Source organism: Anomaloglossus baeobatrachus, chromosome 5 (genome assembly GCF_048569485.1).
Source record: "Anomaloglossus baeobatrachus isolate aAnoBae1 chromosome 5, aAnoBae1.hap1, whole genome shotgun sequence".
Taxonomy (NCBI): Eukaryota; Metazoa; Chordata; class Amphibia; order Anura; family Aromobatidae; genus Anomaloglossus; species Anomaloglossus baeobatrachus.
In genome coordinates, this window is record NC_134357.1 from 22,326,771 (window position 1) to 22,348,187 (window position 21,417).

A 21,417-nucleotide genomic window follows, 5' to 3' on the forward strand; every position below is an offset into this window, starting at 1 on the left:
CTCTGCAGGAAGTGCAGGTGGTTCTTTGTCTCTTTCTGTTTTCTTCGCTGTCACATTCCATATTGGCATAATAGGCAACCTATTGGACAATAGCAGGAGTAGGAAGTGAGAGAATGTTCCAGCACCTACAATTCCGGCAGAATGTTGATTTAAAAGAAATCACCCACTAAACGAGTAGATGTCAAGCAGGAAAGTCAGGATAGTTGCTTAACATACAGTATTAGTCTGGAATGTGCACAAACAGAAGTTTTAACCTGTTGTGGGGGATGAGGGCTTTTCTTCAAGTGTTGTGTGAAAGTACAGGAATGCTTGAAGCCAAATTGCATCCAAAGTAGCTGCCTCTGTACCACTCTCACCTTTGATATTACAAGGTATGTGCATACAATCAGGATTAGTAACGTTTTAGCGTATTTTCGCTGCATCCAAAATGCTGCATAGTATAGTACAAGCACAGTGGATGGGATTTATAGAAATCTCTTGCCAATTGTGCTTCTTTTTTGACCTGCAGTGTGGGTTTCCTATCCGCAGCATGTCAATTTCTCCTTCGAAGACGCTTGAATCTCCAGCGCAGGAGAATGCAGGACACAGTGGAAATATGCGGAGTTCAGAATGTAACCCTGATTGTGGGCACGTAAGCTGAGAGGTCGAAGAAAATGTGTGGATATAAAACATTGTGTCAAAATATCCCCATTAACCACTTACATGTGGTATTTGTCATCTCAGACTTGTATGCGAGTCATTAACATACAGAATACTAGACAATTATTTTCCTATAATCTGTTAATGGAGGGCAGACGACTCTCCGGTTATACCTGTTCCGAATCCTATTATGACAATCATCATAAGCAAGAAAAACCTCAGGAGGTCTCCAAATGTAATCTGAAATGGAAGAAAAGCAAACGACAAGATCACTTTCTGAATTTATTTGATTGAAGCCCGCATGCAGAATTCAAGATCCACTATGTTTGGTATTAATCCATTTAATGAATGGTACAAATCATAAAAGATTGCAAAACAAAGGAGAAAGGCCAGCGGCAACCTCCCCGAGCTCAGCTCTGTTGTCAATCTATCCGGCCCTCCAGACATTGACCTCAAAAGGATTAGGACTAGTATAAAACCATTCTTTACAGACAAGACTATGGAAACCCTAACACTGCCCCCTACAGGTACTTTAGTTACATGCAAGTGCTTCTCAATAAATTTAGAATATCATCAAAACGGGTTTTTATTTCGTAAATTCAATACAAAAAGTGAAAAGCATATATTATATAGAGTCATTACACACAGAGGGATCTATTTCATGTGTGTATTATATATTATATAGAGTCATTACACACAGAGGGATCTATTTCATGTGTGTATTATATGTTATATAGAGTCATTACACACAGAGGGATCTATTCCTATATATTATATAGAGTCATTACACACAGAGGGATCTATTTCATGTGTGTATTATATATTATATAGAGTCATTACACACAGAGGGATCTATTTCATGTGTGTATTATATGTTATATAGAGTCATTACACACAGAGGGATCTATTCCTATATATTATATAGAGTCATTACACACAGAGGGATCTATTCCTATATATTATATAGAGTCATTGAGTCATTACACACAGAGGAATCTATTCCTATATATTATATAGTCATTACACACAGAGGGATCTATTCCTATATATTATATAGTAATTACACACAGAGGGATCTATTCCTATAAATTATATAGTCATTACACACAGAGGGATCTATTCCTATATATTATATAGTCATTACACACAGAGGGATCTATTCCTATATATTATATAGAGTCATTGAGTCATTACACACAGAGGAATCTATTCCTATATATTATATAGTCATTACACACAGAGGGATCTATTCCTATATATTATATAGAGTCATTACACACAGAGGGATCTATTCCTATATATTATATAGAGTCATTACAGACAGAGGGATCTATTCCTATATATTATATAGAGTCATTGAGTCATTAGACACAGAGGGATCTATTCCTATATATTATATAGAGTCATTGAGTCATTACACACACAGGAATCTATTCCTATATATTATATAGTCATTACACACAGAGGGATCTATTCCTATATATTATATAGAGTCATTACACACAGAGGGATCTATTCCTATATATTATATAGAGTCATTACAGACAGAGGGATCTATTCCTATATATTATATAGAGTCATTGAGTCATTACACACAGAGGGATCTATTCCTATATATTATATAGAGTCATTGAGTCATTACACACAGAGGAATCTATTCCTATATATTATATAGTCATTACACACAGAGGGATCTATTCCTATATATTATATAGTCATTACACACAGAGGGATCTATTCCTATATATTATATAGAGTCATTACACACAGAGGGATCTATTCCTATATATTATATAGAGTTATTGAGTCATTACACACAGAGGAATCTATTCCTATATATTATATAGTCATTACACACAGAGGAATCTATTCCTATATATTATATAGTCATTACATACAGAGGGATCTATTCCTATATATTATATAGAGTCATTGAGTCATTACACACAGAGGAATCTATTCCTATATATTATATAGTCATTACACACAGAGGGATCTATTCCTATATATTATATAGAGTCATTACACACAGAGGAATCTATTCCTATATATTATATAGTCATTACACACAGAGGGATCTATTCCTATATATTATATAGAGTCATTACACACAGAGGGATCTATTCCTATATATTATATAGAGTCATTACACACAGAGGGATCTATTCCTATATATTATATAGTCATTACACACAGAGGAATCTATTCCTATATATTATATAGTCATTACACACAGAGGGATCTATTCCTATATATTATACAGTCATTACACACAGAGGGATTTATTCCTATATATTATACAGTCATTACACACAGAGGAATCTATTCCTATATATTATATAGTCATTACATACAGAGGGATCTATTCCTATATATTATATAGAGTCATTGAGTCATTACACACAGAGGAATCTATTCCTATATATTATAGAGTCATTACACACAGAGGGATCTATTCCTATATATTATATAGTCATTACACACAGAGGGATCTATTCCTATATATTATATAGTCATTACACACAGAGAGATCTATTCCTATATATTATATAGTCATTACACACAGAGGGATCTATTCCTATATATTATATAGAGTCATTGAGTCATTACACACAGAGGGATCTATTCCTATATATTATATAGTCATTACACACAGAGGGATCTATTCCTATATATTATATAGAGTCATTGAGTCATTACACACAGAGGGATCTATTCCTATATATTATATAGTCATTACACATAGAGGAATCTATTCCTATATATTATATAGTCATTACACACAGAGGAATCTATTCCTATATATTATATAGTCATTACACACAGAGGGATCTATTCCTATATATTATATAGTCATTACACACAGAGGGATCTATTCCTATATATTATATAGTCATTACACACAGAGGGATCTATTCCTATATATTATATAGTCATTACACACAGAGGAATCTATTCCTATATATTATATAGTCATTACACACAGAGGGATCTATTCCTATATATTATATAGTCATTACACACAGAGGGATCTATTCCTATATATTATATAGAGTCATTACACACAGAGGGATCTATTCCTATATATTATATAGTCATTACACACAGAGGAATCTATTCCTATATATTATATAGTCATTACACACAGAGGGATCTATTCCTATATATTATATAGTCATTACACACAGAGGGATCTATTCCTATATATTATATAGTCATTACACACAGAGGGATCTATTCCTATATATTATATAGTCATTACACACAGAGGGATCTATTCCTATATATTATATAGTCATTACACACAGAGGGATCTATTCCTATATATTATATAGAGTCATTACACACAGAGGGATCTATTCCTATATATTATATAGAGTCATTACAGACAGAGGGCTCTATTCCTATATATTATATAGAGTCATTACACACAGAAGGATCTATTCCTGTATATTATATAGAGTCATTACACAAAGAGGGATCTATTCCTAAATATTATATAGAGTCGTCATACACAGGGATCTATTCCTATATATTATATAGTCATTACACACAGAGGGATCTATTCCTATATATTATATAGAGTCATTACACACAGAGGGAACTATTCCTATATATTATATAGTCATTACACAGAGAGGGATCTATTTCTATATATTATATAGAGTCATTACACACAGAAGGATCTATTCCTGTATATTATATAGAGTCATTACACACAGAGGGATCTATTCCTATATATTATATAGTAATTGCACACAGAGGGATCTATTCCTATATATTATATAGAGTCATTGAGTCATTACACACAGAGGAATCTATTCCTATATATTATATAGTCATTACACACAGAGGGATCTATTCCTATATATTATATAGAGTCATTACACACAGAGGGATCTATTCCTATATATTATATAGAGTCATTACAGACAGAGGGATCTATTCCTATATATTATATAGAGTCATTGAATCATTACACACAGAGGAATCTATTCCTATATATTATATAGTCATTACACACAGAGGGATCTATTCCTATATATTATATAGAGTCATTGAGTCATTACACACAGAGGAATCTATTCCTATATATTATATAGTCATTACACACAGAGGAATCTATTCCTATATATTATATAGTCATTACATACAGAGGGATCTATTCCTATATATTATATAGAGTCATTGAGTCATTACACACAGAGGAATCTATTCCTATATATTATATAGTCATTACACACAGAGGGATCTATTCCTATATATTATATAGTCATTACACACAGAGGGATCTATTCCTATATATTATATAGAGTCATTACACACAGAGGGATCTATTCCTATATATTATATAGAGTCATTACACACAGAGGGATCTATTCCTATATATTATATAGAGTCATTGAGTCATTACACTCAGAGGAATCTAGTCCTATATATTATATAGTCATTACACACAGAGGAATCTATTCCTATATATTATATAGTCATTACATACAGAGGGATCTATTCCTATATATTATATAGTCATTACACACAGAGGGATCTATTCCTATATATTATATAGTCATTACACACAGAGGGATCTATTCCTATATATTATATAGTCATTACACACAGAGAGATCTATTCCTATATATTATATAGTCATTACACACAGAGGGATCTATTCCTATATATTATATAGAGTCATTGAGTCATTACACACAGAGGGATCTATTCCTATATATTATATAGTCATTACACACAGAGGGATCTATTCCTATATATTATATAGAGTCATTGAGTCATTACACACAGAGGCATCTATTCCTATATATTATATAGAGTCATTACACACAGAGGGATCTATTCCTATATATTATATAGAGTCATTACAGACAGAGGGCTCTATTCCTATATATTATATAGAGTCATTACACACAGAAGGATCTATTCCTGTATATTATATAGAGTCATTACACAAAGAGGGATCTATTCCTAAATATTATATAGAGTCGTCATACACAGGGATCTATTCCTATATATTATATAGTCATTACACACAGAGGGATCTATTCCTATATATTATATAGAGTCATTACACACAGAGGGATCTATTTCTATATATTATATAGTCGTTACACACAGAGGGATCTATTCCTGTATATTATATAGAGTCATTACACACAGAGGGATCTATTTCTTAATATTATATAGTCGTTACACACAGAGGGATCTATTCCTATATATTATATAGAGTCATTACACACAGGGATCTATTCCTATATATTTTATAGTCATTACACACAGAGGGATCTATACCTATATATTATGTAGAGTCATTACATACAGAGGGATCTATATCTATATATTATGTAGAGTCATTACGCACAGAGGGATCTATTCCTATATATTATATAGAGTAATTATGTGACGCCCTGGCCGGGCCAGGTAGTCACAGATAGGCCCCTGCACTACACCTTTCCCTCACAGGTGACATCAGCCAACCTCAAAACCCTAGTCACCCCCCTCAGGGCTAGATGGACACACCAGGGGGCGGAACCAGGCGGTTGGAAGACGCCAACCAAGGAGTCTGGACAGCCCGGGGTGGGAAAGTAAACAGTTGAGTGTTAGAGTTCAAGTGGGAGAGGAGTGTGAGCTGGAGCTGGGTGCAGCTCCAGCAGAGGCGAATACCCCAAATTGAACGGCGCCAGGGTAGGAGCCCTGGTGCCTTTGGCTAGGAGGCAGACGGCGGTCTCCGTCTGCAGGAGCCGGGAAGACGGCTCGGTGGAACCGAGGTGGACCGGGACAGGGTAGTGGCCCGCTGGTACTGACCCGGGGAACCGACTCGGAAACCGGAGCACAAAAGGCGGTACTCGGACCCTGAAGCCAAGTCCAGAAGCTACTGGAACTGGTTAATTCACCGATTGAGGCCAGGACTAGAGGTCCTGTCCCACCCAAAGTCCCTATTAGAAGACAACAGCCCACCGAGGGGGATAAAAGGCCACTGCCACGGCTCAGAGATCCCACGGGCCAGCGTCTGCGGGCAAGGGCTCCTTAGGCCACATCCAGCAGGGAGCGAACTCCTGAACTTGCAAGCACAGGCAGTCCACCATTACACAAAGGTGCAGGAGAAAGACAGAGACCACCAGCCGGGTGGGGGACCAGAACGCAGCTGGCTGCGGGCACCGACCACCATCACCTTGTTGTACCAGAGACTCGTGTGTTTCCTTCAATAGTGAGTACACCAGCACCCTGCGGTCGCCCATCTCCCTGCACCACAAAAACCGCCAACGGGTCCCGGGACCACCATCCCTGCCCACGGAGGGGTTAACAACTTGCTGCATAACATCTCCCCCGGGTGCCCCATAACTGCAGCGGTGGTGTCCAATATCACCTCACACCGTGGGTGGCGTCACGAACTCCGTACGGCTCAGACCGTACATATATGTCCTACATCCACCACTACAATCCCCCTTTTTTGATTGAAGTGACCGCGAGACCCCCGGGTCCGGAGATCCTCGAGCCACCCACAGAAGGTCCGGATCCGAGCAGCTCGGCTGCTGAGAGCGGGGCGGTACAATTACATACAGAGGGATATATTCCTATACAGTCATATGAAAAAGTTTGGGCACCCCTATTAATGTTAACCTTTTTTCTTTATAACAATTTGGGTTTTCGCTATTTCAGTTTCATATATCTAATAACTGATGGACTGAGGAATATTTCTGGATTGAAATGAGGTTTATTGTACTAACAGAAAATGTGCAATCCGCATTTAAACAAAATTTGACCGGTGCAAAAGTATGGGCACCCTTATCAATTTCTTGATTTGAACACTCCTAACTACTTTTTACTGACTTAGTAAAGCACTAAATTGGTTTTGTAACCTCATTGAGCTTTGAACTTCATAGGCAGGTGTATCCAATCATGAGAAAAGGTATTTAAGATGGCCACTGGCAAGTTGATCTCCAATTTGAATCTCCTATGAAGAGTGGCATCATGGGCTCCTCAAAACAACTCTCAAATGATCTGAAAACAAAGATTATTCAGCATAGTTGTTCAGGGGAAGGTACAAAAAGTTGTCTCAGAGATTTAAACTGTCAGTTTCCACTGTGAGGAACATAGTAAGGAAATGGAAGAACACAGGTACAGTTCTTGTTAAGCCCAGAAGTGGCAGGCCAAGAAAAATATCAGAAAGACAGAGAAGAAGAATGGTGAGAACAGTCAAGGACAATCCACAGACCACCTCCAAAGACCTGCAGCATCATCTTGCTGCAGATGGTGTCACTGTGCATCGGTCAACAATACAGCGCACGTTGCACAAGGAGAAGCTGTATGGGAGAGTGATGTGAAAGAAGCAGTTTCTGCAAGCACACCACAAGCAGAGTCGCGTGAGGTATGCAAAAGCACATTTGGACAAGCCAGTTACATTTTGGAAGACGGTCCTGTGGACTGATGAAACAAAGATTGAGTTGTTTGGTCATACAAAAAGGCGTTATGCATGGAGGCAAAAAAACACGGCATTCCAAGAAAAGCACTTACTACCCACAGTAAAATTTGGTGGAGGTTCCATCATGCTTTGGGGCTGTGTGGCCAATGTCGGCACCGGGAATCTTGTTAAAGTTGAGGTTCACATGGATTCAACTCAGTATCAGCAGATTCTTGACAATAATGTGCAAGAATCAGTGACAAAGTTGAAGTTACGCAGGGGATGGATATTTCAGCAAGACAATGAGCCAAAACACCGCTCCAAATCTACTCAGGCATTCATGCAGAGGAACAATTACAATGTTCTGGAATGGCCATCCCAGTCCCCAGACCTGAATATCATTGAACATCTGTGGGATGATGTGAAGCGGCTGTCCATGCTCGGCGACCATCAAACTTAACTGAACTGGAATTGTTTTGTAAACAGGAAAGGTCAAATCTACCTTCATCCAGGATCCAGGAACTCATTAAAAGCTACAGCAAGCGACTAGAGGCTGTGATTTTTGCAAAAGGAGGATCTACACAATATTAATGTCACTTTTATGTTGAGGTGCCCATAGTTTTGCACCGGTCAAATTTTGTTTAAATGCGGATTGCACATTTTCTGTTCGTACAATAAACCTCATTTCGATCCAGAAATATTACTCAGTCCATCAGTTATTAGATATATGACACTGAAATAGCAAAAACCCAAATTGTTATAAAGAAAAAAGGTTAACATTAATAGGGGTGCCCAAACTTTTTCATATGACTGTATATTATATAGAGTCATTACACACAATGATCTATTCCACATGTTTATTATATATTATATATATAGTCATTACACACAGATGGATCTATTCCTATATATTATATAGAGTCTATTTTATGTGTTTATTATGTGTTATATAGAGTCATTACACAGAGGGATCTATTTCACGTGTGTAAGGGTACTTTCACACTTGCATTGAACGGTATCCGTTGCATTGCGTTGTGTAACGGATGCAACGGATGTGTTGCATATAGTGGCACAACGGATGCTGCAAAACAACGCAATTCGTTTTGATTTTTTTTTTTTTTTTTTTACAGTTTTACCAGCGGCAGACTATTGTAAACGATCAGCTGATCGCTCCCAGTAGCCGGCCGCCGGGTGATCAGCTGATCGCTCCCAGTAGCCGGCCGCCGGGTGATCAGCTGATCGCTCCCTGCAGCCGGCCGCCGGGTGATCAGCTGATCGCTCCCAGTAGCCGGCCGCCGGGTGATCAGCTGATCGCTCCCAGTAGCCGGCCGCCGGGTGATCAGCTGATCGCTCCCAGTAGCCGGCCGCCGGGTGATCAGCTGATCGCTCCCTGCAGCCGGCCACCGGGTGATCAGCTGATCGCTCCCAGTAGCCGGCCGCCGGGTGATCAGCTGATCGCTCCGAGTAGCCGGCCGCCGGGTGATCAGCTGATCGCTCCCAGTAGCCGGCCGCCGGGTGATCAGCTGATCGCTCCCTGCAGCCGGCCGCCGGGTGATCAGCTGATCGCTCCCTGCAGCCGGCCGCCGGGTGATCAGCTGAGCGCGGTCACTTGCCGGCGCCCGGGCATGCCGGTGGCCGGTCGCTCAGCTGAGCGCTGTCGCTTGCCGACGCCCGGGCGCTCAGCTGAACGTTCGGCCACCGTGAGCCAAAATAAAGTTTGATTTAAAAAAAAAAGAGCATGCGCAGTGGAATCCAGAGGATTCCACTGCTCAAAATAACGTTACATGCTGCGTTCCTCCCGCTGGGCAGAAGCAACGGAGCGTCGCCCAGCGGAAGCAACACAGGTCCTTTTGGTACAATCCGTCACCCATACAAGTCTATGGGAAACAGCGGAATCCGTTAACGGATTCCGCTGTTTTCCAAAAGGGCGGATTGTAACGGAAGGAAATAAACGCAAGTGTGAAAGTACCGTAATGTGTGTAATGACTCTATATAATATATAATAAACACGTGAAATAGATCCCTCCACAGACTGTATCAAATGCTTTTCTGCAATGTGTAAAAAACACGGCGGGTATTTTGGGGGTGATTCGCATGACAAAGCACAAATTGTTTGAGTTTCCCAGGCCCGGTGAATTTTCACAAAATTAGACTTAAATGCAGGTTGCTGCTATACAATCATCTCTTGTTGTTGCCATTTCAAAATTTTACTAATAAACCCTCTGATTTTTCCAATAGGCTTATTTTCTTTATTACAGCCGCCAACCTTGTATATCATGATGGTGAAAGGCCCCAGCATCTGAAATCCTCGTGCAAAGTAGATTAGAAAGCACCATCCAAACACCAAAGCCAGGGACATGGGGATGACCTCTCCAGGGGAGTTTGTGAGTCTCAGGGCCAGGGTAAAAAGTACTGAGCAGGAGAAGAAAAATCTGCAAAAAAACAATAAAAACAAATGACTAATTTCAAAACTATACAATGATGTGCAGCTCCGTGTTAGAGGGGTTTAGGTTGCACTGAGTTTTCCCTCATTTTTGTTTTGGTTCTTTTAACTTTTTTTGTCCTGATTTACCCTTCAGGTCCTGGGCTCAGAGGCTCTTTCCTATAAAAAGGAAATATTGCAATAACAAAATAGGAGGATCAAATAAAGAATAAAAATGTATGATTCCCAGATGTATCTGTGTATTTGAGATGTTTAGGCTGTAGGATTAGTAAAGAAAGCCATGGAACCCATAGGGTGGAGGGGCGACATGACTAGAGGGAAGGGAAGGAGTGATGGGGTTAATGGAAACAGGAATGGTTTGTTTATAAGGCAGAGTAAAGGGATTGGTGGGTAGGAGGAGTTCCCTGGAGGAAGAGGTGGGACAGTTGAGGGGTGTAAGTAAAGGACTTTGACTTACCCCCTCTCTCTTGACTTCCGGATATGGAACGATCTGACTGGAGAGGTTCCTATAAGGTGTCAGGACGTCACCTTCTATTTCTCCATGGAGGAGTGGGAGTATTTAGAAGGACACAAAGATCTGTACAAGGACGTCATGATGGAGGTTCCCCAGCCCCTCACATCACCAGACTTCCGGATATGGAACGATCCGGACGTGCGACAGGATGGCTGCTACCCGGGAGCAGCGGATTCATCATGGCAGTGCACGGGCCCCTGGCAGCGCGGTCCCACGTCTTGGCTGCTGGGGGTTAACCCGTTGGCACTTTCCCCTCGCTCCCCTGTCAGCTGCGGGCGGCGTCCCCCCTCCCTCATATCTCAGGTACTTGCCGTGTGCGGGGGGAGCGAGGAGGAGATGCGAGAGCCCCTTCGGGGACCCTCCGCGGTAGGACGTGGGCAGGGCAGTACTCAGCTGCTGCTCCGGCCGCGGGAGGAATCTCCGTCCGGGCCGCGGCAGCCGGGAGGGGGGCGTGGCTTGGCTGCGGCCTACTTCCGGTCCGAGCCGCGGCCTGCATTGCTGGATGCGGCGGCTCCCGGACGGGGAGAGCGCCCGGCGGTGACAGAGGCCAGCTTTACCCCTCGCGGAAGGCGGGGGGGCTGCCGCGGAGCTGCAGCCAGTGGTGGGTCCGGCACCAGGGCAGGCGGGCCTGGGGCGACGGGTGCCCAGGAAGCGTCGGTGAGTGGGGGTGACGGCAGGGGCCCTGCAGTTCCTGCTTGGTCACCCAGATCAGGTTGCAGCTCCCGGCCGCGGCGGTCTCCCCCAGGAGGGGGAGGGCCCAGCGGACAGAGGCTTTCATGGGGCCCAGGAGGGCTGGATGCGGCGGCTCCTGGCCAGGAGAGCGCCCGGCGAGGACGGAGGCCAGCGTTACCCCCCCCCCCCGCGGGTGGAGGGGGGGCGGGGGGCGGGGGGCTGCAGCCAGCAAGGGGTCCGGCACCAGGGCAGGCGAGCATGGTGCGACGGATGCCCGGGAGGCGTCGGTACGTGGGGGTGACGGCGGGGGCCCTGCGGTCCCCGCCTGGTCACCCAGAGCAGGCGTGCAGCTCCCGGCAGCGGCGGTCTCCCCCAAGGGGGGGGAGGGCCCGGCGGACGGATGCCTTCTGGGCCCAGGAGGGCAGGAGGCTGGCGGCTCTGGATGGGAGTCTGCTGGCAGCGGGTCGGGCCACAGGTACCCCCTGTCCTTGCAGGTAGCAAGGGGGGGTCAGGCCAGAAGATAAGGCCCGCGGTGGCAGCCCGTAGGACGGGACGGTTTCCGGGGTTGTCGCCGCGGGACAGAAGATGGAGCTTGGAGGATGGTGCCCACGCGGCGTACCAGGAGGACGGCCATGGTGGTGGCAGCGCTTCGGCGGCGTCTGCATTACATGAGCCAGAGGCGGTCGGCTCCAGCGAGGAGGAGGAGGAAGCAGCGACGGATGAATCAGACGTCCGGATGGCGTGATTTTTATTCCAGGATATGCCGGGTCGCGGTCGGGTGAGACGGCCGTGGATTTGGCAGGGCTGGGGGGGGGCGGCTGCGGACACGGCAGCGCCGAGTGGGTTGGTGTTTTGACCAGGTATGGGGTTTACTGAAGTGGTGTATACGGTTGTGGAGAGTGCGCATGCACCGCCGGCGGCATGGACGGGATCGGTGGTTAGTAGGCGCAGGTGCGGCAGGCAGAGTGAGGGCGCATGAGGCGGCAGGGGAGCATTTTCGGGCAGAGGCGGCAAGGGCTGTGACAGAGTGAGTGGTGAGGAACGAAGAGGGGGATGAGGTGGTGCGTCTGGCTGACAGTGGCCAAGTGTGAGAGGTATGGGTGCTTCAAAGGCCCGCTGGGGGGGCTCACTTGCTGGAGGATGTGAGGGATAAGATTTGAATGGGGAACGTGTAGCAATAGTTTCGCTGCTCCCCCGGGAACAGTTTCACCTGGATTAGGTTAAGCCAAGTGATTCCAGGAAGGATAAGTAGAGGGAGGGGAGCGCCGGTGGAGGCTCACCCTCGTACATTTGCAACGTGGCTGCGGGCATTTGCGTTTTTTGGCAAGGGTATCGGGGGAAGGAATTGGGTAATTGGTTCGGTTATATGGATCCATTTGGGGTGGCTTGTTAGGTCATATGGCGGTTTAGTCTGGCTTCAGTACGCCGAGTAATTTCAGCAAGGGAAGGTGTTGCGTGCCAGTATGCGGTAGGATCATACGGGCACATCCTTATGGCTGCAGTGGATGGCGGCTCCTAGTCAGGCCCCCCCCCCCTTTTTGGGGGGTAGTTGGCTGTTCGGGGCTTGGAACCCCGGCGACACGGACGATGAGGGTTTTTTGGGGGGAATAGAAGGATGGGTGGTGCAGATTTGGCGCGGACGGTTGTCTTAAGCATAAGTGTTGGGTTGTGGTAAGGAACATAGTAATTCTGCGTCATTCTATTTATATTGGTGGATCTTTGCCTCCTTATTGGAAGTTTGCGCTGGGCTAGGGGACACCTGGTGGTTGTCAGTGGAAAGAGGGGTCAGGAAGTGGTGTTGGGCAGGATGGGTGGGCCATTCGGGGCCCTCCTTGTCACGATTGGGTTTCTCTGTTGGGGGGTAGTGCCGGAAATGAGCCGTATATAGATGTATATATTTCGGCTTGTTCAAAACGTATCTTATCTGGAGGAGTCATCGGTGTATGCCTGCTTGGCTCCAGAATTGTCGGCGGTTTATTATGTGTCGTTTGACAGAGGGTGGGATTTGGTAAAGGCGGTGAGCCGGGGAGCATTGATGGCAAAGGCGAATTTGGAGGCGGCATTTAGTTTGTTGCTGGTCCACCCTGCTAGCTAGCAGGTCTGGTGCTGCGGTGGGGAGGGGAGTTATTATTATGTTGATCGGTGGGTGCTAATGGGTTGTTGTCCCATTTTATGTTCCTTTGGAGGCGGTTATTTCTTGGTGGAGTGGTTTGTGCGTGGTGTGTCCCAGCTTACACCTCTTATTCATTATAGGTTGATTCTCTTTACATCGGGTTGGCGGGTTGATGATTCGTTGAGGTTGATTGTTTTATTATAGATGGTGGTGGATACTCTTTTGGGCCTGTTGGCGCAGGCGAAGACTGAGGGTCCAACGCCAGTGATACGGTTTGTGGGGATAAAGTTTGATGTTATGGTCAGAGGGGTAGGATTCGTGGGTAATGGTGTGGTCCTATGGGCTGCGATAGAGGCAGTTAGGTCAGCTAAGACGGTGCGGTTTCAGGCGGTGCAGTCTTTGCAGGGGCGGTCGAACCACGGGTGCAGAGTTACGCCGCTGGGGTGCGTGTCTGCTGGACGGCTGGCGATGGCTGCGCCAAGGGTGCAGCCATCGGATCCTTTGTGTGTGGTCACGAGGGAGATCAATGATGATCTGATGGTGTAGGAGGTTTTTTCTTACGGCGATTTAGTGGCCGCGGATTGTGGCTGGGTAAGGTGCTACCTGATGGAACGTAGCTGCGGTACTCGGAGGCAGCGGGTCCAGTTGTTTTCTGGTTGGGCATTGTGGGGTAGCGCTTCCAATCGGTGGTAGTGGTCGGGTGGTGGAGGTTGGCAGTTTTTTCCAAGAGGAAGGTGTGCTGTCATTCTGGCTATCAGTTGGTGGAGAATTCGATTAATAGTTGGTTTGCTAATCCTGGGGCCAAGGGTGGCGTACTTGCGACAGTTGGTTTCTCAATTGGATGTGTTTTTAAAAAAAAAAAAAAAAAAAAAAAAATGTTATGCGTGGCGCAACCAGTACTGGGGTTCGCCAAGGGAATAGCAGCTGCTGTGTTTCCTTCCAGTTCTGCAGGTCTCGGGAGTTGAGGCGGGTAGCAGACGAGGTGGGCACGGTGTGTCCGGAGGGCTTGTGGAGTCTGGTGTGGCTGTGTTGGGGAGCGGCTCGGTGCCCAGTGACTGAGGTTATTTGGGGCTGATATTCAGAAGTATGGGTGGCGTGGATAACGTTTGGGACAATGTGTGAGGAAGGCCCGGTGGAGTATTTGATGGTGGCGTTGGCAGTGGTGAGTAACGGTTTTCAGGCTGCTAGGCCGGCGTCCGCAGTGGAGCAGAGGGTGGCGGCTGTGGCTGTCTTGTTAAGGATTAGATGTGGAGAGATGTTTTCGCAGGATCTTAGGGCGCGGCAGGCCTTGAAGGGTTTGGTCGTAAGGGTGTGAGGGAGCGGGATACAAGGGTCCGTCTCCGTTGTTTTGTGGCAGCGTTTGGTGAGTGGTTTGTGGCGGCTATGTTCATCTGAGCACGAGCGGGTTTTTGTTTCCCTTGTCCAAAACGGTTTGTGTTAGCCTTTTGGGGGGCTTTGAGATTGTGGGGTTGGTCAGCCCATCTACGGTCAAGAGCGGAGGTTGGATGTTGGAGGATGTGTCCGAGGTGGTGCAGTGGGTTGAGCGCCGGCTTTGTCGCTCACCGAATTAGATTAGGCGGGTGGTGAAGGTTGGTGTTGTTATACGCGGTCCCGGGTGCGGAATTATGTTGTGAGGGCGCCCAGGCTCATTATTGTGTCGCGTTTGTTAAGGTACCATTTTGTGGCAGTGCTGCAGACTTGATTGCAGGTGGCGGGGGTGGGCGCCCGGAATACTATGGGTCGTATTCCTTCTGGATTGGGCTGCCACGGAGGCCCCTCGGTGGGCTCAGAAAAGGGGTTGTGAGAAGTATTGGGAGGTGGGAGTCCTCTTGTTTCGGTGTTACGTTTGGCCTCAGTTGTTATCGGGTTAAGGCAATGGGGGCATTTGAGTCTTTTGGGAGTGGAATGGGTTGGCGTAACAGGTTGGTGTTATCTGTGGGTTTATAACCCCTGGGTTTTTGTGGTGAGGGTGTGCCTCATTTGGATATTTGGGCATTCGTTGGTTCTCGGGGCCTCGACGGTCTGAGGCTCGCCTGAATGTTGCCAGTTGGGGCTGGACGGGTCGATGGTACTGGTCCAGTAAATTGGAGGCAGCGATTTGGTATCTCGAGAAGTTATTTATGAATGTTTTAAAAAAAAAATAAATAAATAAATAGTTGGTTGTTGCATTGTGTAAGACATACCTGAGCTTAATCGTGGGGTAGTTTTGATAGTGTGACCAGGTTGGAATGGCGTGTGGCTCGTGCGATAGGCAGTATCAATCGAGCCTTATTGGGGGGGCGGCGCCAAAAGTTGGTGGCGCTGAACTGGTGGTTTTGGGGATGCGATGGGGGTGCATCTTCACGTGCTTGGTGCTGTTTTGTGGACGCTGGGATTGCGTGGAGGTGTGGTACAAGCTTTTGGTGTGTGGCGGGTCCAGGCCACGTAAGGAGTCACGTGCCCTGTCCTGTGGCGGGGGGTAGGTCTGGTCCAGAGGCGGTTGAAGGCAATGGTAACTGGACAGAGAGACACCATCTTGGTATGGTGGCTCCAGGTTCCGGGATGTTGCAGGCACGGGGTTCTGCAAAGTTGGGGGGTTAATCCGTAGGTGATTAATACCTCATCTCTGGGTCGGTGTGTTGCGGCCAGGGATACTGGGGTGAGAAGTGGTTCCTGGACTGGGCCTACTCAGGGTTGTATATTTACTGTATTGGTTACTGTGTTACCTATTGTTATTTGTTGGGGTCGCCCGTTGGACGGCGCCCCCTTGTGTTAGTATGTAAATAATAGGTAATAAAGGCTGCTGTGGCCAATTTTAAACCAAGTCACATGCAGTTCGTGTATTATTTACAGATGGTATTGGTGGGTAACACACATACAGCACGACTGGAGAATCCTTCCTCAATGGTCAAGAAAGCCATGGAACCCATAGGGTGGAGGGGCGACATGACTAGAGGGAAGGGAAGGAGTGATGGGGTTAATGGAAACAGGAATGGTTTGTTTATAAGGCAGAGTAAAGGGATTGGTGGGTAGGAGGAGTTCCCTGGAGGAAGAGGTGGGACAGTTGAGGGGTGTAAGTAAAGGACTTTGACTTACCCCCTCTCTCTTGACTTCCGGATATGGAACGATCCCCGCCCACCCTCCCTTGTGTTTAATGCCGAGGGGAATTTGGTCTGGGTTGTTTCTTTGTCACAGCAGCGGGGGGTAGGTCTGGTCCAGAGGCGGTTGAAGGCAATGGTAACTGGACAGAGAGACACCATCTTGGTATGGTGGCTCCAGGTTCCGGGATGTTGCAGGCACGGGGTTCTGCAAAGTTGGGGGGTTAATCCGTAGGTGATTAATACCTCATCTCTGGGTCGGTGTGTTGCGGCCAGGGATACTGGGGTGAGAAGTGGTTCCTGGACTGGGCCTACTCAGGGTTGTATATTTACTGTATTGGTTACTGTGTTACCTATTGTTATTTGTTGGGGTCGCCCGTTGGACGGCGCCCCCTTGTGTTAGTATGTAAATAATAGGTAATAAAGGCTGCTGTGGCCAATTTTAAACCAAGTCACATGCAGTTCGTGTATTATTTACAGATGGTATTGGTGGGTAACACACATACAGCACGACTGGAGAATCCTTCCTCAATGGTCATGGGCAAACAGGACCTGTAAAGTTCAGGGTCCGTACTGGATACTTAGTGTGTAACGTTGGCGTTCTGGTTTCATTCCTATGTCGGCACCTCGCTGCGTCCTAGCACCGGTGTCCCTGCACTCTCCTCCCCCCTACCCAGCTGGGATACCATTGCAGTTTCCTTTTGGTTGCTTGCACTGTTCCCTGCTCTGCTGAACTGCCACTCACGTGTTGGTCCCGTATGGCCATCCATGTGTGTTCGGTCCCCAGGCCCCAGGCCCTGAGCTTGACCTTCTGGGTTCCTGGTTTATGCTTAGGGTTTAGGCCTGGTTTAGGCCTGCACCATCCTGTTGCGGTCCAAGCCTGCTGTGCCTGCACCATCCTGTTGCGGTCCAAGCCTGCTGTGCCTGCACCACCCTGTTGCGGTTCAAGCCTGCTGTGTCTGCACCACCCTGTTGCGGTTCAAGCCTGCTGTGCCTGCACCACCCTGTTGCGGTTCAAGCCTGCTGTGCCTGCACCACCCTGTTGCGGTTCAAGCCTGCTGTGCCTGCACCACCCTGTTGCGGTTCAAGCCTGCTGTGCCTGCACCAACCTATTGCAGTCCAAGCACACAGTGCCTGCACCACATTGCTGCAGTACACGCCTGAAGTTCCAGTCCTGTCTGAACCTGCCGGTCCCCCTGTCCTGCGTTCACCCAGCCCCTGCTCAGCTGCCACAGTCCATGGATGTTGCCCTTCCCTTCCCTTGCCTGAGTGGGTCCAGGTCCCCCCTGTGATCCAGTGGGTCCATCTCACCCCTTGGGATGCGCCATCATCCCTGCGCTCGCCGCCTCATTCCCAGCAGTGAGCATGACATCGCATCTGTGCACAGACCCCAAACAATTACATCTCCAGGAAATCCATATAACTGTTCAGGTTAAGCCACCTCGATAATGATAAAAACTAACAAAAAAAAAAAAAAAAGGAAAACGAAGGAAAATAAGGCAGAAAATAAGGAATAAAGCAAGACCATTACATTTACCAACCTTTCCCATGGCTGTAACACTATTTCCAGTTCAGCTCATTACCTCTAATACATATTCACTTCTTCCCCCGCCCACCCACAGTCCTGGCGTATGTGATTGGTTGCAGTCAGACTGTGCCCCCACCGTGTGTGACAGCGGCTGTGATTGGTTGGAATTATACAATCTATTTGTGTCCCTATAGTGGTGCAACAATAAATGAATAAATAAAAAAATTGGCACAGGGTCCTACGTAGATTGTGATACCCAGCGCAGATAAAGAATACGGATACAGGCTGCTGCCCCCAGTCGTGCACTTATCTTGGCTGTGTATCATAATAAGAGGGTCCCTATGTGGCTTTTTTAATTATTGCTATAAATAATTTTAAAAACCAGCGTGTACCCAACTAATTTGATTCACAGCCAAGATAAAGCTGACAGCTGGGGGCTGGTATTCTCAGGCTGGGGATAGTTATTGCCCCCCTCCCTCTGAGTCTAAAAATAGCAGCATGCAGCATGCAGCTGCCCAGAATTATTGCATCCATTAGATTCGAAAATCCCGGCAGTCTAACTGGCTCAACTGGTGCAGTGGCAATTGGGGTAATATAGGGGGTTAATAACAGCTCACAGCTGCCACTAAGCCCTAGATTAGTAATGGGTATAGTCTGAGACTCCCACTACTAATCCTGTAAGTGAAAAGAAAAACAAAAAACGAAAAAATCCTTTATTTGAAATAAAATACAAAATAACCCGCCCTCTTTCTGCAATTTATGAACACATCAAATACCTAGGTCCGACGTAATCCACACAAGGTCCAACGATGATCCCGTCTCTGCTACATCCTGCAGTCGCAGCATGCAGGCACATAACAGAACATGACCACCCCCTGCAGCTTCAGGCAGACACTGACTGAGCTGCAGCTGTAAAGCGGGGATGTCACTGAATTTATATGCGGAGATTATATATATAGATATATGGAGATTCTATGTTATCTGTGCTGGGTATCACAATATAGGGAGGACCCTATGGCAATTTTTTATTTAATTATTAATTTTCACAAAGTGTGTGATTCCAACCAATCACAGACTCTGTCACATAGGGTGGGTCACGGTCTAACTGGAACATATCACAGATGCCGGGTCTGATGGTGGGCAGCGGAAGCATTGAATATGCATGAGGGTTAATGAGTGGACCCGGAAGCAGTGTGACAGCTGTGCGGGAGACTCAGTAAGTATAATTGTCCTGCTCTAATTCCCCTAGCCATTTGTACCACTATTTTACAGTGCAATGTTTGGGTCCGCATAGACTTGTATGGGGTTCAGCGTCTGGGCAGATGTTTGGATTCAAGTCTGGTCCCGACCGGCTTTTTTTTTTGTTTGTTTTTACATCTGCTGTGGAATCGTCCATCTCAATTTAGATATTAACTTTTTATTGATTTTCTTTGCATTGCTTGAGCTGCAGTTTAAGGGATCAGTGGGTCTTCCTTGTCCACCTTCTTTTTGCATTCCCATCTCTCCCTCATACTGACAAAACTGCTCAGGTATGAATACTTATAACTGTAACGAACTATCATAACGCTAACTATTAAGACTTGTTTTACATAAGTGCAGTCAAGATTTTCATGCATTTAAAGGTACAGTGCCTTACGAAAGTATTCAGCCCCTTGAATTTTTCAACCTTTTCCCACGTTTCAGGCTTCAAACATGAAGATTAAAATGTTAATGTTCTGGTGAAGAATCAACAACAAGAGGACACAATTGTGAAGTTAAACCAAATGTATTGCTTATTTTAAACTTTTGTAAAAAATAATAAACTGAAAACTGGGGTGTGCAATATTATTCATCCCCTTTACTTTCAGTGCAGCAAACTCACTCCAGAAGTTCATTGAGGATCTCTGAATGATCCAATGTTGTCCTAAATGACTGATGATGATAAATATAAGCCCCTGTGTGTAATCAAGTCTCCGTATAAATGCCCCTGCTCTGTGATAGTCTCAGGGTTCTGTGTAAAGGGCAGAGAGCATCATGAAGACCAAGGAACACAACAGGCAGGTCCATGATACTGTTGTGGAGAAGTTTAAAGCCGGATTTGGTTACAAAAAGATTTCCAAAACCTTAAACATCCCAAGAAGCACTGTGCAAGCGATCATATTGAAATGTAAGGGAATCATACCACTGCAAATCTACCAAGACCCGGCCGTCCATCCAAACTTTCATCTCAAACAAGGAGAAGACTGATCAGAGATGCAGCCAAGAGGCCCATGATCCCTCTGGATGATCTGCAGAGATCTACAGCTGAGGTGGGAGAGTCTGTCCATAGGACAATAATCAGTCGTACACTGCACAAATCTGGCCTTTATGGAAGAGTGGCAAGAAGAAAGCCATTTCTCAAAGATATCCATAAAAAGTGTTGTTTCAAGTTTGCCACAAGCCACCTGGAGACACCAAACATGTGGAGGAAGGTGCTCTGGTCAGATGAAACCAAACTCAAACTTTTTGGGCACAATGCCAAACGATATGTTTGGCGTAAAAGCAACACAGCTCATCAGCCTGAACACACCGTCCCCACTGTTAAACATGGTGGTGGCAGCATCATGGTTTGGGCCTGCTTTTCTTCAGCAGGGACAGGGAAGATGGTTAAAATTGATGGGAAGGTGGATGGAGCCAAATACAGTTCCATTCTTGAAGAAAACCTGTTGGAGTCTGCAAAAGACCTGAGACTGTGACGGAGATCTGTCTTCCAACAAGACAATGATCCCAAACATAAAGCAAAATCTACAATGGAATGGTCCACAATAAACGTATCTAGGTGTTAGAATGGCCAAGTCACAGTCCAGACCTGAACCCAATCGAGAATCTGTGGAAAGAGCTGAAAACTGCTGTTCACAAACGCCTCCATCCAACCTCACTCCGCTCCAGCTGTTTACAAAGGAAGAATGGGCCAGAATTTCAGTCTCTCCATGTGCAAAACTGATAGACACATACCCCAAACGACTGCAGCTGTAATCGCAGCAAAAGGGGGCGCAACA

At 45.8% G+C, this 21,417-nt stretch overlaps 1 protein-coding gene across 1 annotated transcript in view; it reads right to left on the reverse strand.

Annotated features, from left to right (window-relative positions):
• LOC142313214 (transient receptor potential cation channel subfamily V member 6-like) overlaps positions 1-21,417 on the reverse strand; it is a 61,768-nt gene that overhangs the window by 13,159 nt on the left and 27,192 nt on the right. The window contains exons 12-13 of the mRNA XM_075352196.1: positions 10,320-10,485; positions 813-879 (exon numbers count right to left, since the gene is read on the reverse strand). Coding sequence (XP_075208311.1) covers positions 813-879; positions 10,320-10,485 — 233 coding nt within the window. The remainder of the gene's footprint in view (positions 1-812; positions 880-10,319; positions 10,486-21,417) is intronic.